Source organism: Ascidia mentula, chromosome 3 (genome assembly GCF_947561715.1).
Source record: "Ascidia mentula chromosome 3, kaAscMent1.1, whole genome shotgun sequence".
NCBI classification, from domain to species: Eukaryota; Metazoa; Chordata; class Ascidiacea; order Phlebobranchia; family Ascidiidae; genus Ascidia; species Ascidia mentula.
This window is the reverse complement of record NC_138568.1, coordinates 8071320-8096601: the sequence shown is the minus strand read 5'-3', so window position 1 is coordinate 8096601 and position 25282 is coordinate 8071320. Positions and strand designations below refer to the sequence as shown.

Sequence of the window (25282 nt, the reverse complement as noted above, 5' to 3'; positions counted from 1 at the left end):
AATGAAAACACTAATTGCTAACATATGTAACGAGCATCACGGAAGGAGCATAAAATTATTAACGAGCATTGCTTGCGAGGTAAATCATGGCACAATTACATAAAGAAACAGTGAACTGTAAATAGTAACGAGAACAAATAAATGAAGCTGCGAAAAAATAACAATAAAGTATTTTAGTGGTCCACAAGTTGGGAGCAGATGTATGATGGTTTGGTACAACAACTTCTCTGGCATAAATAGACAAAACTGTTAGATTTACACAAAGTTTTGCTCTTTGTCTTCCAACTCATCAAACAAAAATTGCAGGTTGTCTTCACCACGATGGGCTGCGTTCAGTGCTGCCGTTAGCCTTTCGTTGTCCTTTTGGGGGTTAAAATCAATTTCAAAATTTTCATCATGCAAATTGTCATCCTGTTCCTCCTCCCGTGGCTTGTCCTTTAGTTTTAAATATTTCAGTATAGTGGTTAGTATGCACAGAAAAACAAAGGCTGATTGCAAACAACATATATCAGTGTTATCTAGCATTGTAGCTCTCAGAATTTTGGTTCTCAGAATTTAAGCACTATGATTAGTACAGTATGAAACAAAACTGTTGAAATTCTTTTATAAATTCGACCCCTACCTCACTCTCAATGGCACTGTCTTGGTTATCAACAGCATTGTCATCAATCGAGTCATCGTCATTGCTCTCAGAATTGATGGGCCATGATGGTATTTGTATTTCATGTTGATCATCATACAGTGGATTGCCACTGTCAAACATTTTTGTCATTAGGTCATTGAAAAGGACAAAACATTATTTTTTTCAATTTACCTTTCAGCAAACTGGTTAGCACCTGGCAGTACATTGGTCTGTCCTCTTGTTTGCATGTCTATTATTTCAGCTGCAGCTCTTTCAGTTGTCTTAGAAACTTTAATCCTTCGATTATACCTGTAAAAAGGTGAAAAAGCAAAGAATGTAGGGCAGTGGTAGGTTCAGCCGGTTGGTGCCAACAGGTTCTTGGAATTTTAATAATTTTAATTAACTGGTTGATTCGTTTATTAACAAGAGTATGTATAGGCTTATGTTTTATTTCAAGCCCAGCATTCCCAAGGCAAATATTACACTATTAATGACCATAGTCATTATACTAACATTATAACTTACAAACATTAATGTTTACAACGCAATATGCAGTAATAAGACAGTAGAACTCGCATATAGTTTCATATAATTGAATGGCAAATTAAATATCAATCTTTGGTCTATATATATTGGCCCTGATCACTATGGCATACATGTTCTTATCGGATTTGTTAATCTATACGTGCAAATATATGAAGAAATATTTTCATCTTGTTAGTTAAAGGAAACAACCCACAATTTAAATAGCTTACTTTCTTGTGATGCAATAGGTTGCTATGCCAAAAATAGCCACCACCAAGATGAAAATTGCACATGCAATTACCAATCCTGCTTTTAAACTTGAAATATCTGTGGTTTTTTCAACCACAGTTTTGAAACCACTAATTCCAAATTCTGCTCGGAATGCTGCATCTTCATTGATCGCACTAAAAAATTAATGTAATGGCTTAATGTTATCTGTGAATTAAAAAATGTTTGTAAACACAATTATGATATAAAAAAACTCCTACTTTAAAACACAAAAAGATTCAAAATGTTTACGTTATAATTTCATTGTTTGGAATGAGTTCAGTGGAGTTGCTTTGCCGGGCATGTATGTACACATCAATCCTATAAAAAAAGATTGGTGAAACAATATTTTTATTTATGAAACTTTACTCACTGAGCCCCATCCTCTTCATTGGTCTTTTCATGAGGAAGAATGTTATCAACAAATACTTCTGCATTCAGCATAGCTTTTAGTTGCCTGCATACAATATAATAATTGTTTTTAACTTATGTTTAGTGAATCATATATGATTATACATATACAAGCTAGTAGTACACTTAATACAGTGGTTGTATTCTGGTATTTTAATAACCTCAGCAGTATTTATTTATTGGCTTAGGTCACTATTGCATGCTGCTGAGCAAACCAGGTGTTAAAATATTTGAACCCCAACAGTTACTCAAGACAACAATTTTTTATTTAAACCGTAGGAATTCTTCTTCTTGACTTTCAAACTCTGACTTTGTGAGGGTTGAGTATAAAACCAGTGGATCAATGTTGACAATTCTGATTGTTACTGTGGTTGAATCAGAAAACAACCTAAATAAAAATGTCTTTGGTTACCTCATTATTAGTCTATTTTTTATGTAGTATTCTATTTCACAGTTGCTTTATTTCATGGTTGCACATTTATTTTGTCTAGTTGTACATTCATAAATTATTTCATATGCATTTGCAAGGCAAGTAACAAGTATTGCATTAGTTATTTCTTTTGAATTAATTTCACTGCTGTCATAAAACCTTTGTTAAAAATGTATGGTATAAGTCATTGCACTTACCCATCTGATACACTTGCATCTACTCTATAATATCCATTAGGGTCAGCATCAGTGGCAGTTGCCAGGTATATGTTCCCAGTTGATGGCTGAACAGCAAACCTGTCCTGTTTAAAGTATATAATATTTGAGAATTTGTAACCTTTTCAATTCAATACATCATTGTAAATTATATGTTCTATTCTTAGTGATATCTTATTTATGATCAAATAATTCTTAAATAAGGAAAATGGCCTCATAGAGTTTTGTTAAGCTGTAAAAGGGGAAGAATTTGCACATATTTATACCTGAAAAACTGTTTCATTGGATTCAGTTACCCATACAATGTTCGTTAATGAATACACCAATTCTGCATTGACACCTATATCTGCATCAGTAGCTGATAATTGAAAGACTACAGCAGTTTCAGCTGGTTGCGTTCCAAAAGGCATATCTATGAAACAGTGGTCACTTAACAACCATGAATCATATTTCAATCAAGTTCAATGAACTAAGTTCAAGCCTTACCAGCCTCATAATTGGCTGATGAAAATGCTGGTGGATTGTCATTTACATCAGTTACAGTAATTAGGACATGTAGCATGCTGGCATTGGTTTGGGCTTCGTTCCAAGTTAGTGTCTTAGATGGAGCAGCATTCGAGTCACTGGAAACCTGATTGTGGTTATCTTGTTAGACATAAAAATATAATGACAATAGAACCAGAGCATCTTTAACATACCCATAACACAAGATCATATTCAGCCCAAGTCTCACGATCAAGGTCAACAGCTGCTGAAAGGGTACCAGAGCTTTTGTCAACAATGAAAGTGGCATTGCCACTCCCACCTAAAAGTGCAACAACCTTTTTTTAAATACCAATAAATAAATGAATGTAATTTGTTTGTTTGTTTTGCTGATTATAACAATGTTCTCATAATGTTTTGCAAATTAAATACAATTCATGCACATCTGTAAACTACTCGACATTTTAATGGCCACTAAAAGGAGGTATGGATTATTTTTCTATTTAGGCTTATCAAGTAGTACATATTACTACTTCGATTGCATTTCATCAGTAAACTTGAGAAACTAATATATTAATTTTTGTAATACATCACAGTTAATTAAAACCTGGAAAGTAGAAGACAAACAATTAACATCAGCCTAACTAGTGCATCTGTCAGAAGTGAAACAACCTTTACATACCAACAATGTAGTAAGAGTTAAGAGAGTTTTCTGGAAGGTCCTGGTCATGTGCTGTTGGTGCAGTAAAGAAATCTTGTGGTGTAACTCCTTCATTTACAAATGCCAAAACTTCTCTTGTAGTCTGTTTTTTTTAGGTTATAAATAACTTTCAAAAGTGTCAAGTAATTAAAAGGAAATGGCATTTTAAAATAATAAGTCAATTAAAGGCCAATGTTACAAAGTAGAATAGCAACAACATAAAAAAGACTCTTACTAGAGATGTAAAATCTGGTTCATTGTCGTCAACATCACCTATAATTATAGTGAGTATTGTTTCTGCTGAACGTGATGAAGTTGCACTATCTTCAACTCTGACTGTGATCTAACACAAACAATTGCCTTGTTGGTATTTCATTTTAGCAGTTAGGACAGTGAGTTGCTTACACTATGGGTATCCAGATACTCCCTGTCAAACTCTGTGCGAGATGTAAGATTTCCATAGTCAATATCAATGTTAAAGTTATTTCTGCCATCACTGTCAACCAGTGAGTACTTTAACTTCGCATTGTCCCCAACATCTATATCACTGGCAGAAATTTGGTACACAAATGTGTTGATTGGTTCGTTCTGTGCAGCAATTTTTGTTAAATAGTTGCATATAAGACCATTTTTAACAAGTAGTTACCTCATTAATTGAAATAGTTGCATTTTGTACACTCTGTAAATAAATAAAAATTAGTAAGAGAAGTAAAAGTTAATTGGATGGTATGTTACATGCTATTATGGTGTTACTTTTTCCCAAACACGTAGCAATTTTGTTAAATAGTGAGAAACTGAACACAAACTAAATCATGCCGCTTTTTCATTTAAAACCATACTTCATCAAACACAGGTGTGTTGTCATTAATGTCCACAATCTCAATGTCAAATGTTTTTGTTGTGCTTCTTTGATCTGTTAAACCATTGTCTTGTGCAATTATTGTAACATTAAACACATTTTTTCCGGTTGTTTCAAAGATTTTTTCCCTGTCTATGTCAGTGGAAACTGTATAAATCTGGCCTGAAAATAAGAAATTATTGTTGAAACAAGTAAATTAATATGTCAAGTGATGTGTGCACTTAACTTAATGTTTATGTGTAACTACTTGTAAAATAAAATTGAAATAGTAAAATAATGTATTTTTGCCTGTTAAACTTCCTATTTCAACATAGGCCTCTGACCCCTTTGCCACTGCATAAGTAATATTTGCATTCTCCCCAAAATCTAAATCAGTTGCATGAACCTGAAAATATAAATCATAGTCCTTATCACACCACCATCAAAGCTATAACTTTGATTAAGATATATTTGTGTGAATTGTTTATATGAATGTTTCAGATACTTTAATTTTAGGACAAGAAAGATTGGAACTTGTACCTGGCCAACATATGCATTAGATGTTGCTTCATTTACTCTTAGATTACTGCTTTCAAACTTTGGGTCATTGTCATTGACATCATCAATAGTGATTACCAAATCACCTTTGTGACAAAAATAAAAAATAATCACAAAATTACATGTTCATAAAACTAAGGTCTGAAATCCTACCGTTAACAGTTTGGGTGTCAACATCTGTTGCATTATTATCAGCAACCTGCAGTTGCAAAATAAAAGTGTCAATATGTTCTCGATCAAGAGAGTTGTTTACTTTTAAAATTCCATTCTGCAATAGAAAAGTATTTATAAAAGTATATCTTCGCAGGTGGTAACTGCTTTGCACACACAAACTCACAGTCTCATTTAAAGAAAATCTATCTGTGCAGTTTTCATCAACAGATGTTTGGGTGCTTCCAAATGTACATGATACATCATATATGGTATAAACCAGATCCGAATTAGTGTCAGTGTCAGTTGCTTGGACTTGTTGTATCAAATCTAAATATATAATGTAAATAGTTCAAACTGTTATAATTTGACAAAAACTGGTATCATTTGCACTCTGCATGATATTTCGCAACTGAATGCGTATCTAATGGGTTTAAAATGTTTTCAGGCACGTAATGAGTAAAATGGTATTAGCAGCTAAAGCAATGGGTCTTACTGGTTCCAACTGGAGTGTCTTCTGACACAGAAAATGTTGACAATGAGCTTTCATTAAACACCGGTGGCTTGTCATTCACATCAGTCAGTGTCACATGCACAGTTGCTGTTCCAGTCTTCCTATTTATTCCTCGATCTATAACCAGAACCTCTACTGCATATTCTGGTGTTACTTCAAGGTCAAGGTTGGTGTCTTTTACCTGAACAAAAATGTTACAGATAATCCTTGCTATTCACCAAAAATGCAAATGTATCAGCAAAAATATATTTTGTTGAACTCTCTACACTTTATTGGGTTGCATTAAAGATGTACAGGTAATAAAGTTAAACAAATGTAAAAACACTTCCATGTTTGTTTTTTTTTAACATTTTCTGCTTCAGCATGAGGTTGTCTGCATATTGTATTGTGTAAAGGAAATGTAAAATGTTGTAATATGACAACTTCCTGTAAATTGTGTTGCTGTTTAAAAACCCCAAATTCAGTTGTTCTGCCTTATGTAGCAGTGTGTGGCCAAATTTTGAGGTAATATAATAACCAAATCAAGACAGCAAAATAGCAAAAAATTTGAAAAAGGTAGCCTTTAAGTTAATATAAACATATCAGTTTGTCCATGTGTTTTTTTGCAAGTTTTGTAATGATTTTTATTTTCACAGAAGTTGCAACAAACTACAATATGTATCGCACAGGTGGTTCATTACAACCAACGCAAGTAGATAGTCAGGTGACAAAATGTAAAGAGTGTTATTACAATCACTTATATTTTAGCATTCTATGCACAAGCTGTTGTTTTGTAGCAGAAGTTTTATGATTTACTAGGCCTCACAAAAAATATCTCCTCCGACACAGACTATTTTTTAGGAAAGTAGCAAAAAGAATCCAGATGTCCAGAATGACACATTTGAAGGACATATGACAGAGATTGTCACAAACCACTTGACAAAAATAAAACCATTTGAATCACTATGTGCAAGACAAGATAGTTCCAAAAGCCAAACAGGTATTCATACTCTTGCAAATAAATTAATTCACGAGCTGTGACCAAAAAGTATTTGACCAAACATAGCTGAAGCTGAAAGATCGGTGTATGCAGTTCTTCAAAAGGATATAACACAACCAACCAAAGTTAGCAAAATTATAAAGCAGAACCTGGTTAGTAAATATCCCACAGTCTCTGATGTATTTCCACTACTGTGTTTTTTTGTGTTATTGTTCAGGTAGAAAAAGAAAATTCTGATGAAGAATTAAGTGATGGTAAGTTTCCAAAAAACATTTAAGTTAAAACTGTTCGTGTTTATTGTACACATTTTTTTGTACAGGACATGAAAATGAAAGCGAGGTTTGAAACTGTTTTATTGTTAAAAAAACATAAATGTGTGACTGTACCTCATCTACAATTCATCACAGAAGAAGACTTGTTTATCCCAAGATATTGAAAAACTGGATGTGGCAACTACAACTGAAAATATATCAAACAATGGCAATGAAAAAACTGATGATGAATTTCAGACATATGCAACCATTGATGAGGAGAAATTGCCAGAAGATAAGGGTAATAATAATTTTCATTGCAGAATGACAGCAGTATTTATTTGTTGAAAAACTATATTTTTCTACCAATCAGAACGTTCACAATCTAAGAAACGACACTACAAGATATTAAGATATGACGACAGTGGAAAAAAATCTGTTGTTACCATTCATGTCACTACTGAAGAGGGTGAAATTGATGATGAGGAAGGCCAGGTAATTGTGATTAATAAAAAGGAACAGTTAACAGCATGCTCATAAACTACAAACTTGTTATATAGATAATTGCCATGGATGCCTTGCAACAAGAGAGAAAATCTGGAAAGGAAATGCAAGGAGAAGAAATGGTGGCTATCACTGCCCTAGAAAATGTACTACTGCAAATTCTACATTTCCAAGCATTCATAATGAAGACAAATTTACATAGGATCTAGTTGTCACCATATTACTGTTATGTTCTTTCTTATAGAGTTTTAGGGAAGAAACAGCTCGATCACAACAACATACTCCACTGGTTAAAAAACCAAGTGCACTTTTACGAATGAAACAAACTTTTTCTCCAAAAAAGATTTTAAGTATGTAAATACTTTTTCTTGCTTGTTTCTCCACAAAGTACAAACAAAACTCTATCACAGACGTAAAACCAGAAAAAGAAGAACAACATGATGACCAAGGCAGTCCAGCTAAGGTACAGATATCGAAGCAAAAATTTGAAACACAAAAAATATTAAAACACTAACAATAGTCATGTGTTACTGCAGACACCAAAGTCTCCAAGACAAATTTTTCAGTCATTCATGACATGGAATAAGGAGCATATCAAAGCAGTTAAGCATTCGATGTTGAGGCTTTTCATTTAGTTACTGTACTAACCTTGTTTAATATGTCTACTTTGTACAGGCACACAAATTTGAAAAGCCGTCCACAGGTGAGTTTATAAGTGCAAGAAAGCATACAGCATACTATGAAGATGATGATGTGTACACTTGGGCATATGGGGGATATGAAAAGCGAATTGAAATTCGAGAGAAACGAGACAAAACTTCAGTTCCCTACATAACTGTGCAAAATCAAGCTGATGGTGGAAAAATATTTACATCGGATAGAGTGGCCAAATGTATAAGAATCTACACTGCTGATGGAACCTACATGTAAAAAGGACTACATGGCAATATTTTAAAATGTGTTTAACATAATGAGTTTTAGACAAACAACCACTTGTCTCTCATCACCCCTTGGTATAGAAATTTATGATAGCAACACAATCGCCTGTGCATATCCAAATGATCACAGCATTGCAATGCTTGATCTAACAAGTAAGGAATAATAAATAATTCTATTTGAATAAGAAAATGATTATCGTAAGATAAGCGACACCCATTTTTTCCAAATACATTTACTAACATAAATTTGAGATTTGTTGCTTCAAAAGGCCAATTGCAGTAATATGCTGTTGCAGAATAAAAGACAATGTCTAACCAAGGGACAGATTCTCATACAGTTTATGAGCAAGAATTATAAATAATGTAGTTTTTGCTACTAAACAAATCAAATTTTATAAATAAGGCAGTTTGCATCATATAATTGTTTTTTTTTCACACAATTTACAACTTGATCTTATTTTAGAAATGGTTCAATATCAAACAGTTCGAAGTAAAAATCTCAAGATGCCCAGAGGAATTGCTATAAACCCTTTACAAGTTGGTGCAATTGCAGTAACAGATGTCCAAAACCTTCAAGAATGCAGCATAAAAGTGTTTGATATTAAAAGTGGTTAGTTTTCAGAATATATAATTAAATATTGTTTTTACCATTTTACAAGTGAAATTTCACATTCAGGAAAACTGGCCCATACTATTTGTCCCAATTCTGCCATGTTTTCGAAATTTGGTTGGACAGAGTTTATCACATATGGCAGAAATGACAAAAATTATTTGTATGTGTCTGACTCATGGAAGCATCAGGTGTATGGTTTTGATTTACGACGACCTGACAATCCTGTCATTGAGTTTGGGGAACAAGGTAATTTTGTACTTGTTAAAAGCTATTTGGTATAATTTTTGGTGGCTATTAGGCATTTGTTTTTAAATTGTGTTTGTTGCACAAATACTTCCTGTTAGGCATTTACGACAAAATAGCGCTGTTGTGATGTCTTTTGTGTATTGCATAGCTCATAAGACATATGCACTGTAAGTCATTTATGACATTAACTGTATTTTAGGAACAAGACAAGGATGCATTTCCAATCCATGTGGCATAGCTTTTCTTCCAGAAAATGTCTTGTACCCCAATGGGTCAATCATTTTGTCAGACTGGTACAGCGACAGAGTACCAGCATTTGATCCTGACACTGGAGATTTGCAGCAATATATACTGACTGAGCGATTTGGTTCCCCTACTCCCATCCAAAGCCCATATGATTTAGCAGTACGTTATGCCTTGATATGTGAAACGTATGTTTAGTTAACTTTGAAGTAAAAATCAAAGCGTTCAGTACACTGTTGTTTCACTGAAGCAATGGTGTGTGCTTGCAATAGAAACCCCTTTATATTGGTTATTTGCCATGCTTATTTTTTCAATGTGAACTTTTGCAGGTAAATGAAAAAGGAACCATATTTGCCAGCGAGTCCTCCAGCAACTACATTAAAGTCTTTAACAGGCAAGACAGTGATGTATTGCGGGCTGAAGAAGAATATGAATTGGGAGCGCCCAGCAATGCATAAAAATGCTTTTTCATATTGTTGCACGTCTTAGCACAAATTAACCTGCAATATATTTACCTAATAGTGTGATTTTACTTCATGTTATGCAGTTTGGCTTCAACAATAAACTATGCAAAGCACTTTCAAGTTATACGATAAACTTGTCCATCAACTCTTCTACGAGTTAGGGCAATGATTTGTAATATAAACATTACCAAAGGAACTTAACTAGTTGTATTGCGTGTTTTGTGAGAAAAGATACTGATAATTTACCCTGGGTTTCAAATGACATTTTCCGCGGCTTTTGAACTTATTCCATTGTCTATTCGATGGGATTGATACACATTTTACAAGAGACAGGTATAGGAGCATTAGTTTAACAAAAAAACGTACCGCAATTTGTATAATCTACCGAACATACCGACACACCTGTGCCAAATATGAACATATACCAACAATCTACAACGTAATTGATTCGGTAGAGAGAAATTTACTGTCATCAGCGTCGTTTTGTCATCACGTCAGCGCTGACGTAAACTCTGTTTCCGATCAGTAACAGGTAAGAGTCAAGCAATGAATGCTGTGTCCTTCAGCCTTATCGGGGAGCAAAGAAAGGTGGTGGTTGGTATTACGGGATGTGAGGGTCAAACCCCAACTAAACTAAAACCCCGTCACGCGTCAGTTCTACACACTGTGGAAAGAGCGACACACACGCGAAATACGTACAGTAGTGCCTTGGAAAGTAAATGAATCACCTTGGCAACCTGAGACTTTTGGGTTAGTGGGACGCGCGGCCTTGTTGTCCATTTAAACGCCTTGTTAGTGTGCAGCCAATAACAAATTTTGAAGGCCAGTGCAAATACCCAAACAACAGTACTATTTCAAACGAGAGCAAGGGAAGCAGTTTGCAATTACAGTATAGCGTTACGGGTAATTTCGTTGGGCGATGAACCGACCATTAGCGCATTGCTTGTGGCAGCACACGTATAAGATAAGCAATCATGGAGGTACTGCAGTTTCTATAGCTGGTTGGTTTTACATTGCCTGAAATGTTTTGTCAAAACAAAACAGCGTTTTGTCAAGCGATCACAATTTCCTGCGACGAACGAACTCGCTTTTCGCGTCAGAGATGTTTTGCTCGTTACGTGGTAAACGTAGCTCAGACCGTAGAACCATTTTGAGCGCAGACGCATAAAAACAACAACACTAAATGTCGCGTCTAACATTAAACCCGGAAAGAGATACGTAAACCCCATTCTCGGCGAATCAAAAGACCGCCGTGTTGTAGGCAACAAGCTTTTTGTCTAATACGTTTCGTTTGCGTCAACATTTTATGTGCGGACAAGTAAATGTGGAGGAATTGTTTCAAAGGAGGTTTAATTTGTGTATGTGCCTTATAGACTGAACGCAAGGTTTATAATAAAGCTGTAGTAGAAATGCAGAATGACGTTGGATTACAATCCAACGATAATAAAATGGAAAACATGCGGAAAAGGTTTGAAGGCATACTCCAGCAAGGAGAACGCACTGCTTTGTCAGATAAGGTTAGTACATGTACTCAAGGTGCAGAAAATAAGTTAACGACTGCAACACTCCCGTATAAACTCTAGCCAGACTTTTTTTATGTTTGTTTTTCGCCCCTGTTTATACCGCGTTTTTCACACGTGCTTTTTACTTTCAAACTACTCTTTCTTGTAGAAAAACCAACACGACACACGACATGTTGCCGTGGCAAAAAACAAAAGCGAAACACTGCCCTTCATGAATCCGCACAAATCGCCGAAAGGTAAAAAGCAACCGATGGACTTACCGTTTTTTCTTGGTAATCTCGGAAAGGAAGATATCCACCACGAAGGTAAAAACACCGAAATCAAGAGTCGTAATTCCACAATGGACGAAGTCCCGGAAACATCTTCAAGCGATTCTCAAAGTGGAAATAATTCAAGTGTGCTGCAGAACATCCGCAAATACGTCAACAGCATGCGAAGTCCAAGAAAGAGCCGAGGTAGCATCGAAGAAATAACCATGGACTCTTTTCTGCGCAAGACCAGAGGCAGAAGCCTACTCCAATTGGAAGAAATAGTACCAGAAGAAAATAAAAATACGACTATTGAAAATTCGACTACTGAAAGGGAACCTAACTTTGAAGATATTTCCCAGAACGAACTTGACTCCAATGGAACTAAGGGAAATGTAAAGTTGTTGGTAACTGATAACGAAACACGCCAACAGAGTGTGCGATACAGCCCACAGCCTGCACCAAGGCTAAAAATCAACCGCCAGGAAAACGCACCAAAGGCAGCCCCGAGAAAGGTTCTTACAGACGTGGCACCTGAAATAGCGCCGGAAGCCAAGGTCGTTTCAAAAAAATGCGATACCACCGAAAATATAAAGCAAGAAACTCTGGAGAAGAAGTCGCCTAAATCCAGAAAAGCGAGTACCTCTGCAATGACTTTTGGCAGCAAGAGAGATTCGAAGAAAATTCACGAAGATCTGTTGGATGTTTTGCTCAGTGATGCAGGAAGAATGCAGAATCAAACCTGTTCGGAAGAGGAGATCGAGGAAAAGCGAAAACAAAGAGACGAAGAAAGGCTTAAGCGACAAGAGGAAAAACGGCAGCAAGAGGAAGAAGCAAAAATTGCGGATATTATCAATCAACTAGAGGCCGAAGAGATGAAGAAGAAGGACGACAACCCATTGGAACTACAAGTCCAAGGAGCGTTTGTTGTTTGTGGAGAACATTCGCAAGAAAATATCATTCAGCCGAAATCGCCGAAAAAAACGTTGCGAGAAGTGAAAAGGCGAATATCGACCATACGGCGAACAAGGAAGAATCGGACTTCCAGTAGACCTCCTACTCCCGTGACATCCCCAGTTCGACCCTCCAGTGACGTCATCGGCAACGAGTTTCACAGCAGGCGCAAGTCGTCCACTTACAAAAACAAGCTGTCAAAAGTGAAACGTGCCATGTCGATGAAAGTTGCCGGTTCAGCGAGTAAACCCCGGATTCCAAATTTCAGCGACAACTTCACGTCGAACGAAGATAAAAGCTGGCATGTTGACGACGGTGCCGTTTTGAATTTGAACACACGGCGAGCGCGAAAGAGTCGAAACGACAGCGGCGGGACGCCGGAAAGATCGAAAACGCGAAAGACAAGTAGGACCCTGACCATGCGACTGTCTGGCAACAAAGATCCCGAAGATATCTTCAATCCGGTTCTGCAACAGGAAAAGAAGACGAATTCCAAACCCCGCAGCAGGCAAGTGCCGAGTTGGCGTATTATAAGTGTTTTGATATCTACTTCGCTATCAGGTCAAAAAAATTCCAGTACATATGCCATCAAATTTACCACAAATATGATACATTGGTTCGAATTGCCGTTTATAAAAAAAATTTTATTGTGACCAGACCGCCCAACAAATCCAGTGCAACGTTAAAAAAGACGGCCCAGCAAAAAATTGCTTATTTCGCGTAACAAGTTTATTTTCGTACAACTAGAATTTCAAAGACAGTAGGATTTCGACAATCATTGATGAGGGATGACTGGGACAAAATCACAGACTTTGGTGGAATGAAGGATCGCCGAGCAAAGTCAACAACAGTGGAATCCGACAACCATTTGTAAGTTTTTTTATAATTTATGCGAACTATGTTTAGCGTGCACATACTGCGTAGGCTAACCAATGATTGTTTCAGTCGATGTTGTTTTGGGTTTGAAAGTGCAACATTTCCAAAATGTACATGCACAGAAAAAATATACTCAAATCAGTTTAAAACGGCTATGAAACGATTTTACGCAACCTGCATTGTTTTTTATCACATTATTCAGACTGAAGTGTTTGTGTTGCCATGATACACAAACAACCCTTAAGCAAGCAATGGCAAGTATTGGCTCAATTCTCAAAGCAAACTTGGACCGGCAATACGGCAAACACACATCCCAAAACGCCTTTGACGCATTTACCCGCCCAACGAAATTTGTCTTGCCCTTGGACCTCGGCGGTCCTCGCTTTTGTGTACAAAGCTACAATATGATCAATAGTCTGGAGACACTTTGAGAGCTTTCACTGGGCAGAAGGGGAAAGGTATTCGCGTCCAGAGTCTATCCGTATGGCCTCGAGGACTTGGAATTTGTTTAATATAGTTTTTTGCCTGGAGTTTTAATGATTAACGGTGCGGTCGGGCACCGTCGAGAGAGTCCAATATGAGGTTTTAGGAATTTAGTAGCGCCACTCGAATCCTGTCGTTTGATGTCGGCATGTTGACAAACAGTCGTGTTGTATAGAAGGATCTTTTGTAAATGGACAGGCGGGGTTGCCTACAAAGGCCGGCTTGCTGCGTGAATAAACTCTCTGTCCCAGATGGACCAAAGCCGTAAGTAAGGCTTTTGTGGGCCCCCTTGGTTGTATAAACTTTCAGCTTTAAAACTTGGCAACAAGAGATGGCCAGTCGCGTAGCATCAATCTGTAAACAACGTCCACATTGCTGCGAATTTTGCTAATATCGCGATGAAGTGATTCCAAATTTATGGGTTTGGAAGGTTGGACAAATATTGATAGTACAGGGAATCATAGAATAGCGAACATATGTTGGTGACGTAACTACGAGTGTTTTGAGGACGCGTTAAAGCAACAGCAGCAACCGGTCAAACAAAGGTGGTAAAGCATTTAAGGGCTGTGGTGCTGCATGTCATTGCTTGGCAGGCGAGTTTTGTAATAACAGACGCATACTGCCGCTTACTTCTATTGCCCAAAAGGCTGGCGAACAATGAAATATTTCACGAGTTGCGGCAACGGCGTTAGACAGATTATTCGAGATTTAGGCCAGATTATTTGCGCACATCATATAGATAGGCGCTCTCTTATTATATTTATTATTCTGTTTAGGTACGAGGAAATCGAAGAAAGCACGATCAGGGCACTGTCATGGGACAACGCTTTCGAACTAAATTCACCCTTGCCTGCGGTGCAGTCGGACGGAATGCAGGAGTACCAGTTTATCGATGAGGTTTTCGCCGAGATCCAAAAAGAGGCTGAGCTGTGCGACACGTGCGACATGGACAGTGAATTCTCCGACAGTGGGAGCGACGAGCATGGCACAGGGACTGAAACCCAGAACGTGGGAAATGTGATAGACGAGAGGCCGCGTCTTTACAGCAACGTACAGGAAATGACAGTCGAAGAAAACGCAAACGCCAACACTTCGGATACAGAATTTGACAAAGTTTCAATTCTTACCGTTCGTGAAAGTGACGATTTCTACGACCAGGTTTGCAGTGATTCTCAAGCGGGGAATCAGAATGTCTCTAGAAGCAGCACAGCTTTCACAGACGCCGAGGAACAGTATGGTTATGCTCCAATGCAAGAAACAACAAACGACGCAAAGGTTTCAAGCATAAAGAGCACCAAACAATGGTTCAAAAGTCGCGAGTTGATGAAAAAGATCTTTGACAGACCGACTGTTTCGACCCCTGAAGACGAGTACGTCGTCATGCAGAAAAACGACGTTTTAATCGCGACCAGCGATATATCTGAAGACAAGAAAACTTCCATGGATTTGGATTTAGACAAAAATGACCAAGAAACTCCAACGAGCACGAGTGATCGCGAAACTGGCATCGAATTCGATGTCAAAGTGGTTGCTGATGTAAACTCAGAGGAGAAGAAAGGTTCTGAAGAGAGGACTCCAAAACGTCTTGCTGGACTTTTAAACAAGCTGAGATTTTCACCCAAATCCTCCAAATCTGGCATAAACCCGTCGGAAAAGAAGCAGAAAAAGGGCGATTCCACATCTTCGACGTCAAAACGAACGGAGGGAAGCAAAAAAGAAAAAAAGCGGAAGTTTAAAAAAAGCAAAAAATCCAAAACCAACAAGTCTGATTTTGGCAGTGGACAGTTTCTGGAGGTACCCGATCCTGGGACGACATTCAGCTCTGATGACTTTTCTCTCTCTGACGAACCATTGTCAGCCGGTCCTTCCAACCAGCAATCGCCCGCTAAACCTTTAGCTGATGAACTTAATCCCCTTTCTACCACAGACCATGGTGAGATCTCGGACAACATAATACCAAATGCTAAGGACACTTGCGTAACGGCGGCGCCTTCTGCAAACTTTCTCGCTGAGTTGGGTGTAGCCTTGAGGAAGACACCGGGATATCCTCAATCTGTTTCCGACTCAAACGACAACGACGGCCTGAGTCGCGTTCGTAACTTAGAAATTAAGGGATCTCGGATCACGTCCGATATCGTCATATATGACATCCCCAACTCGCCGGCGGTGAAAAAGACCCAAGAGGTGCATGTGGATACACCTATTCCAAGCCCGATGCACACAACTGCTGCTGGAGAAAGAAGGAATACCTTGGAGCTAGGTAAACGCGCAGTATTTGGTGCACGGTTAAAAGAGGGCAAAGGAAGCGCCTCCGAAAATCTTCCGAAAGAATGCGATGTCATCTATGACGTTCCAGACAATGAAGACCTTTTTAGAGGCTCAGTGACCAGTGTCGAGTCACAAGGAACCTTAAAACGACATCAATCCCTTGCGGAAAACGTTAACGATTCCGAGGCGATTTATGATGAAACGCCTGATGACGTTTTTCTTCGTGACAACCTGAACATAGAAAACCCTTCAGAGTTTGGAACTGGGCAGCCCACAAAACTGAAAAATCCTACAGCAAGCGGAATGGAATTGTATGATGAGCCTCCAAAAGTCCTCGAATTAGCAGAGATAACAGTGCACGACGAAATTTATGACCAGCCTCCGGCTGTGGCGGAGGAAGCACTGGAAGATATTCAAGAAATTTACGACGAACCCCCGCACGAGACACCGGCTCCTGATTCTGCCGACTCTCCCACAAAAAATATTGAGATTTATGATGTCCCAACAAATGATCTTGCGACAGAAAATGCCAAAAGTTGTAACATCGATGATGTGATATACGACGATCCACAAGAAGAAATCAGCTCATGTTCTACATCCGGTACTAGTTTCACCCAAGACGACAACGCAATATACGATGATCCTGCGGATGGTAGCGAGTCAAGCAACTTTAACAATCGCACAATGGTCCAAAACCAGAATCCTGTCAGACAAACCATCAACGCGTCACCGCGACGCTTTGTGTCTCCCAGCCTGCGGTTGATCTCATCAGGTTCGCCTAAAAATTCGCTGTCACCAAGCTTCATGTGCCAGAAAGCGGAAATAGGCAGTTTGCCGAACACTTTTTCGAACGATCCCGACTATGCGGATATCGACGAGAGTGAAGAGGAGGAAGAGGAAGACGATTATGTCGACGTTTCGCTCATCCCTGGACACAGCGGGGCGACTCCCAAACAGTAAGAGCTATTTGTACTACATTGGAGGGCCGGGTAAATGCAATGGTAGTTATGGACATGTGCAATTAGAATTGGATTTTTTTAGAGTTGTAGTCAATGATTGTCTTGCAAGTTTTTTTCTAAGCTAGTACAAATGTATTATGTGCAATGATGCATGTTGCAAGACAACAGAGTTTCTCAAAAAACATGCAACAAAATGTTAACTGCATTACTTACAATATTTGTATCAGCTTAAAAAAACCTTGCAAGCCCATCATTTACTACAACCCTAAAAAACAAATTGACGCCAACGTCCAAACCAATAACATTACAAAACAAATACAGTTCTTTCAATCATCCTCTAATCGATGCACCGATATTTTAAAACATCGCTCTAACGTGGTCAACTTATTGCAGTCCTCCAGGAGTATTGCAGTTTACGTACCCCGACTACGACGTGTTAAAACGCTCGCCGACCAGTGTCGAACGGAATGAATTCGCCGAGTACATGAAAGTGCTTGAGATACAGCATGGCCAATGTGCCATATCAACACCGTACATATCTGTTAACCGGACACCAGGTACTGAGCAGCTAAATTTGTTTCGTAAATTTAAGTGGAGAATTTTGATGTTTGTTGGTTACAACATCACACGTTTCTATTGCCACATTTACTCTGCAAATACTAAGAAAAGAGTTGTAGCAAAAGCGCTGCCGTTGCAGAAAAGTTGAAGAAAACAACAAATTATTTTTCAGGCAAATCCATTGACCAAAGTGGAGATATCTATGTCAGCGACTGCCATGGCGATTGCATGGATATCTACTCTTACAAAGGAGTACATAAGTGAGTAGAAATCATCACAGTCAAAAAAGTCTACCTTAATTTGTTTTTCCCCCAAAAAATGTCGACAAAATCTAAGAATGTTTCCAAAACCCTAAATATTATATTCATTACTTGCAACATATTTTGCTGCCCGGCAGGTCTACGATAAACGTCCCCGGCAACCCCCGAGGTTTGGCATCCTACACATCCCGTCACGTGCTGTGCGCGAGCAGCTCGCGTGGCGAAATATGCGTTGTCGACACGGTGAAGGGCGCCACTTTGCGGAAGATTGGACGTTCAACTTTGAGAAATCCCCGCTGCGTCATAATGCACCCGAGCAACCAAACCTTCGTGACGTCAGACATTCGACAGTTGCGCAAGTGGAAAGTTCTGCTGTTTGACATTCGCACAGGTTTGCCGCTTGAGATAAAGGAAAAATGGCGCCGCGCCTTTGTTTATTCGACCGTCTGTAAACGCCTAACCGTGGTGCCTTTTACAACAGGAAAGCCCGAAAAGACTATCGCCGCCAACAAGGACACAAACGTAGGCTGGCCAGAGTTTCTCACGTTCAAGTAAGAACTCTTAATTAATGATGATACACTTGCACTAATTGTATGTTTTACCGCACTACAAGAACCCGGAAGCTCATTGTATATGTTCGAAATAATACTAACCAGTGGTAATCTGGCAGAGCTAAACATATGCAGCGCATTATTTAATAAGTTCGGTACGAAATCACACGTTAAGATCATGTAAAGCTTTGTTGGTTTTAGAAAAAAAGACTATTGATATTTCACTGGTATAAATCGGGCTTGTTCCATTTGACTTATTAACGAAGTAAATGTAAAATTGCTGGATTTAAAATCGCCATTGAAAATCTCGAAACCGACTCAAGAGCACTTGGAAAATCAGAACAACAATGTTGTGGTTTTGTGTATAGGCATGGCAGCGACACAGAAATCTACATTAGCGACTCGGAGGGCCACGCTGTGATGGGCTACGATTTTCGGAATGCAATCGAACCAACGATGACAATAGGAAGAAGAGGTAATTTGCGGTCCTCCACAATATAAGTGGCTTGACTCACTTTAAGCTTTAACAGTTTTCCCAATTAAAGAACACAACAAAACACCAATAGTTTTAATATGGCGTTTTAATCGTTTGAGTAATAAAAACATATACCCGACTGAAGATTTTTCCCTAAATTGACGTTTGTCAGCTGATAGAATGCGACCCAAACGCCAGTAAAGCGCTCAGCGTCAAAGTAAACTTAATAACATTTGCGTTTGTTTGAACAATGGGGCTGAATCAATAGCACAGGGTTGGTACTTTCTGTAGCTTTTACAGTTGCGTGCATCGTGTTTCGTCCGACACAGTTAATAATTGGCAAAACGAATTTAGCTCAAGCTTTCAAATAACGCAATAAGCCTGGCCAAATTCCAACGCACATAACAAATGATTGAACCAATCATCAATTGCTCAATAGACGACATGTTTTCAACTGCAGGCACTACCAACCAAATTAAACTGGCTTTCATTTGGCTGTACATAAAAAAACAACAATTTTTATGCTAGTATTACAGACTGGATCATACACACATTACGCTCATACACACAATAATATGTTTACTAAACCCGCAATTTCAGGTAACTTTTTTTGTAGAAAGTTGAAAATTTTTAACTAAATACTTTCTACAAAAAAAGTTACCTGGAATTGCGGGTTTAGTAACATATTATTATTAACAAACGCTTTGATTCGACAGGTCACCAAAACGGTGAATTCATCAGCCCCTGTGGAGTTGCCCATGTAGCCGGGGGACAAATCACCCTAGGCTCAGCTCCTAGCGGATCACTACTAGTTGCGGATTGGGGAAATAATCGTGTTTCAGCTTTTGACGCAACTTCAGGATTATTTCAATGCCACGTGATTGAAGACGTGAACGAAGATTTGCGCAATCCTTTTGACTTAAAGGTAGACACCTGCGCTGCGATTTACCTTACAGAGAGTGGAAGCAACAATATAAAAGTCTTTCATCCAATTTAGTGATGCTTGTTTCTTCTTTACAATTACATACATTTGGAAATGTCAAATATTTGATGCAATGTTTCACTATACTTTTCTATGTTTAATCCTTATTTTGAAAATCCTATTATTCCAACATATAAACTGTTTTGAAATATCACATAAATGCTCGTTATCCTGTAAAAACATTCACTACATGTTGTACTGCTTTGCAATTTTGTGACGTACTTTTTTTCTTTTGTGCTTCTAATCACAGTTAATGTAGTGATTTGGGGTCTTTGATAAGTTATCAGCTTTTTGATTATATTTATTAACACTATGCAATCGCAGCGTTTATGTTTCCTACACTGGCTATATTGACAATAAAATCTTTCCATCAGTGAACACAATTATTCCACATCTTACACAGCAACAGACAAGCTCGGGGCAAAAAAGTAAAATGTTGCTTACCCTGAGTATTGCTAAGTTGTCGTGCTGCTCAATCAGAAAAGCATTTGATGTAGTTTGATTGATCTGAAAGTCCAGTAAGTTGTTTGGAGAGCAAGTGTCATTGTCTGTTGCCATAATCTACAACAGTATGATATAAAATATCTAAACTTCCATAAGTAACTTTTATAAGTTAAGAATCAGCACAAGTGTTATAAAAAATTCAAATAATTGTTTATAAATAATGGGGACTAACCTGCAGTACTTCTGTGTTGTATTGTGACTTTTCTGGGATAGAGGCATAGTAAGTTTTGTTCTCAAATTCTGGTGAAAAGTCATTATCGTCCTGAAAATAGCAGCATTGTCTAATGCTACAAGCATACTCCGCAAAAATCTTATTCAAACATTTCTTTTTCAAAACAGTTACCTCAACTGATATCTCAACCATAGTTGTTGCATTGTTTTGAGGACTTCCATTGTCAATAGCCATAACAGTTAAGTTTATAAAACCACCACCACTGTTGCAGTTTATTCTATCTTTCGAAAATGCCTCCAAGTCAACTGGTGTTGTTACCATAATAACTCCTACCAAATAAAATCTCTGATTGCCTACTTAACCCAACCTGTTAATAAAATACCACCTTGTCCATTGGAACCAAGTTCAATTCTAAAGTGATCTGAGAATTCTCCATCAATGATTTGATATGTTACATTGCTGTTGGGGGTGTTAGGTGCATCTGCATCACTTGCCTATGTACAAAAGTATGTATAACAAGTTGAGTTTTGGGCGGGCCACCTCAACAGCATGGGATAAATTACATACTGACAAAGATGCTGACAATATAAAGTCTTCAGCGTTTTCCTGGAGAAGAGCTGAGTATGATGTACGTTGAAAACTAAATGAGACCAAATATACAATTTACGCAACATGTTTACTTTAAAGTAAACAAAATCACTTTACATTGGTGAGTTGTCATTCACATCTAAAATGTTTATTTCTAGAGAAGCCGTTGATGATCTTCCACCTCCATCAGTTGCAGTGAGTGTAACATAATATACATTTCTTCTTTCGCGGTCTGGTGTTGCTTTCACTGTTACATTTCCTGTTGAATTATCTTTGATTTCAAACCTGTAAAAATTTCAAGATTACATTGCCATTGAGCTATACCATCCACATTATTGCTGCACTTACATGTCATTATCAGACAGAGTGTAGTACACTTTTCCAAAATCATTACTGTCCGAATCAGAAGCCTAATGAATAAAAATGTAATTATCATGCACAAATGAACAAACAACACAATATAATTAGTTACATTTGCAACAAAGACTTCAGAACCAACAACAGAACCTTCTGGTACAAAAGCTTGTAAAACTGCTGAAGAAAATTCTGGGGTTTGGTCATTAACATCATTCAAGTGAATTGTCACATATGCATGTTGTTCTGTCTGTCCACTTTCTACAGCAACAATCTGTACAATTTTTTTTTGCAATATTGTTGATGTGATCTCAATACTTTTACACTGTTTTTGCTAACTTTACCTCTATGTTGTGCACGGCACTTGTTTCATAGTCAAGTAGTTTAGAATCTTTGACTCGAAGTTGGACTAATGCTTCATTGCTTACAATGGTAGGAAAAACTTCAAAGGCATCAAATCCCATTACTACAGACAAGTTAAATTGAGCATTTTGAACCTTCAATGACAATTTACGATAGTTAGCGTGAGTCTGTTTGCCTGGCACATTAAACAGTACTTACAGAATCTTTATCTTGGACATATATGTAAAGGTTTGGCACTGCTATAAAGTTGGCTGTGCCTTCATCAATAGTTGCATTAAAATAGGTCTGATTTTTTTTGTTTCCTGTATTTGTCGGGTCTGCAAGTCTAGGTTTAGAACAAAACATTATTTTGGGGTTTTGTAAAAATTAAAGCTGTACATAATTGTATATTAAAATGAGATCTTAAATTAATATTAACACATTTTTATTGATTTAGACTTTTCTATGAAAATGTACAATACAAAGAGTTTAAATACAATAAAAATCAGTGTCCTATTTGTGTTTGCTGGTATGGGAGACTTACTGATAAAATGTTGGGAGATTGTCATTTACATCTAGGATTGTTATTGTGACAGAGGTAGTTGTATTGAATGGATAAGCAATTACATCATTTGATGGAGTGTAGTTAGTAGGAACTACTTCTTTTGCCTGTTAAAATTTCTCTGTTAGGATTTGATTATAAATTTTGAAGAAAAGCAACATACCATAATGTCCATTGTATAAATTCCACCATTATTAATAACTGTGTCAGACTCTCTGTCAATAACTTGTTTCGAAGTAATTTCTCCAGTATTTTTGTTAATGTCAAACATATTTTGGGTATCTGTATTAGTTAAAAAGTATTCCATCTTCCATTGTAATCCATAATCCAAATCTCGAGCAGATACTTTAAATACTGATGTACCCTAATAATATTGTATTTGGAAAACACATGTATCCAACCAAAAGTTTTTAATTCTTAACCAGCAATCGTAATGTGTTTATTAAAATTTGCATATTTATTTCAATTACATGTTTTGTGAAATAAAGTGCAACCATAATGTCAAACGTTGATTTAAAGAACACAATTAATAGAATAACACAAATACAGGCAAATAAAAATGCTAAAACATAAAAGTGTTGAAAGATAAGCATATTTATTATACATACCACTGGTGAACTTTCCAAAACTTCAGCAAAATATGGGGCTCCTTCAAAAAATGGAGGTTGATCCGGTCCATCCACAACATTTAAAACAACAGATGCACTTGATACTTGAACAACTGCTCCAGCATCACAAAAACCTTTCTGTGTATTCTACCAAAATACCTAACCATTAGATTATCACAAAACCAAGGGTTGGGTAACTGGTTAATAACACATACATTTGCATAAACAACAAATGTAAAGTACCGGTCCATCTCATAATCTATGGCATTGGGATTAACACTTATTGCTCCATTGGACCCCACTGTTGCAATACTTTGTCCATCCTAGATGGAAAAACCTGGGTTAAAACAAAACACATAAACTAGCATAGACAAACCATTGAGTAAGTAAAAGTTGCTGCATAGCTATTGTCCTGGTCATCAGCATGGACATTTAAGATATCTTTACTTCCCCATGGATGCTGCAAATGAAAAATTACCAAGAAATCAGAAAGTAAATTTCATGTTCAAGAGGAGTAAATACTTTCACAAAATACAAACAAACATATTTAAGCAGCACATCTTACCTCCAGTGTACTTCCCACATATGTTGACTCCGTGAAAATGGGTTTGTTATCATTAGAATCTTTGATTGTAATAACTGTTGTTTTCTAAATCGAACAAGATCCCAATAAATTTCAAAAAGAATATGCACAAAACAAATGTTTTGCTGCTATAATACTAGTTTTCCTGACCATAAATATATTGTACATCAATTATTACAAAAAAAAAATCAAGTAAGTTTGCTACACTGTTGCAAAAAAATTAGGATGTCATTCAATACCACTTCTGTATCTGCAGGGTTTGTTGCTGAGGTAGCCCTGAACTGCACAGTCATTGAAGATTGTGCCTTGGAGAAAAACGTTTAATTAATTGACAAACCAAAATGATAAATTTTAGTTCCATACTTCTCGATCAAATCCACCTTGGTAAACCAACTTTCCAGTTGACTGCAATTGTGCAAATTCTTGGAATTGAGTTGTTATAATTTCATAAATAACACTTCCACCAGAACTTGATGTAGCCTCTAAAGTTCCTAAAGTAAAACCAACCTCTTCATTTTCACAAAACTTTGCATCTTCCAACCATGCAGTCCATGTGATTCCTGTCAAAAATACAAAATTTGTGTAGATGTAACAGCAAACATTCCTTTTCGAGCTAAGATTATTTGTTCCATGACTATTAAAATGCAAATGCTTTATATAAAATTACCTTGCGCAAATACAGACTTCAGTATAATTGCAAGAAGTATCACATATCTTCGTTCCATGTCAGCTGTTCATAACACAATCAGTCCAAACTGCTTTCACTTGCTTTATTGGAAACAGGCCTGAAAGATTATTTAAGAAACTGTCACCCTGTACAAAAAATATTTCATGCCAGAATTGAACATTGCTTGTCCTTCCAACTTTTGCCTGGTAACTTTTAAGTACACTCTAGCCACCGTCACATGGCAAATATTTGCCTTGAATAAATATAAAAACAAAAAATAATTTAACTTACTACAGAATTTAAATTTTGCAATCTGTATCAGTTACATTAAAACAAACATATTTGTTTATTCAAAATTATACTCAACTTTGTTCTGCCTGTGGTTAAAAGTTTCAAAATAAACAAAATTTTGGAACATAATACTAGGTACTTCAATCCAATATATCTTGTTTTTACACCAGGTAGCCACTGCATTTAACTGTAACTGGTTTTGATACTCTTCTTGTGTTAATTAACATACAATCAAGCTCTTGCTAACATGCCTGAGTTTTAGGCCAAACTTCTCAGATTAAGGAGGTACTTGTTAGGTACTTACCCAAACTTATGTCTAACGTCTTCTTTACTTTTGTACAATGGTTGGTTCCTTTTTTGTGCACTTTGACTTATCATCAGACTGAATTTTGAAATAGGTCTGTTCAATTTGTCACAACATAAACAAAGGAATTGGAAAACTAAATCAAATTTTTTCAATACACAATTCTACAAAGTTTAGAAACGGTTTAAGTACAAAAGAGAAAATGTAATGCTTATATTA

The 25282-nt window shown here is 37.2% G+C and overlaps 3 protein-coding genes across 3 annotated transcripts; 2 read left to right on the top strand and 1 right to left on the bottom strand.

The window, feature by feature from the left end:
• Positions 1-46: 46 nt before the first annotated feature.
• LOC145894422 (cadherin-23-like) lies at positions 47-23468 on the bottom strand. The gene is made up of 35 exons (XM_082983010.1): positions 23434-23468; positions 23219-23365; positions 22774-22974; positions 22593-22717; positions 22268-22394; positions 22051-22203; positions 21825-21980; positions 21701-21762; positions 21470-21637; positions 21332-21404; positions 21150-21258; positions 20936-21093; positions 20765-20854; positions 20533-20649; positions 5696-5894; positions 5387-5529; positions 5203-5317; positions 5032-5135; positions 4801-4897; positions 4493-4674; positions 4300-4332; positions 4059-4241; positions 3889-3996; positions 3636-3756; positions 3169-3275; positions 2957-3101; positions 2737-2882; positions 2453-2556; positions 2100-2213; positions 1788-1871; positions 1667-1735; positions 1378-1551; positions 815-931; positions 623-752; positions 47-435 (listed from the first exon to the last, which is right to left on the bottom strand). The coding sequence occupies exons 3-35, from the start codon at positions 22915-22917 to the stop codon at positions 256-258; spliced, it is 4137 nt and encodes a 1378-aa protein (XP_082839136.1). The 5' UTR covers positions 22918-22974; positions 23219-23365; positions 23434-23468; the 3' UTR covers positions 47-255.
• LOC145894560 (uncharacterized) lies at positions 6369-9945 on the top strand. The gene is made up of 16 exons (XM_082983183.1): positions 6369-6416; positions 6554-6692; positions 6759-6844; positions 6910-6946; positions 7122-7244; positions 7317-7438; positions 7504-7593; positions 7692-7797; positions 7858-7910; positions 7984-8046; positions 8123-8373; positions 8429-8538; positions 8849-8995; positions 9062-9244; positions 9444-9649; positions 9817-9945. The coding sequence occupies exons 1-16, from the start codon at positions 6369-6371 to the stop codon at positions 9943-9945; spliced, it is 1893 nt and encodes a 630-aa protein (XP_082839309.1).
• Positions 11361-20270, top strand: LOC145894555 (uncharacterized). The gene is made up of 10 exons (XM_082983177.1): positions 11361-11468; positions 11623-13184; positions 13424-13546; positions 14812-17259; positions 17656-17819; positions 17993-18080; positions 18218-18471; positions 18562-18631; positions 19000-19106; positions 19823-20270. The coding sequence occupies exons 1-10, from the start codon at positions 11361-11363 to the stop codon at positions 20101-20103; spliced, it is 5205 nt and encodes a 1734-aa protein (XP_082839303.1). The 3' UTR covers positions 20104-20270.
• Positions 23469-25282: the final 1814 nt, after the last annotated feature.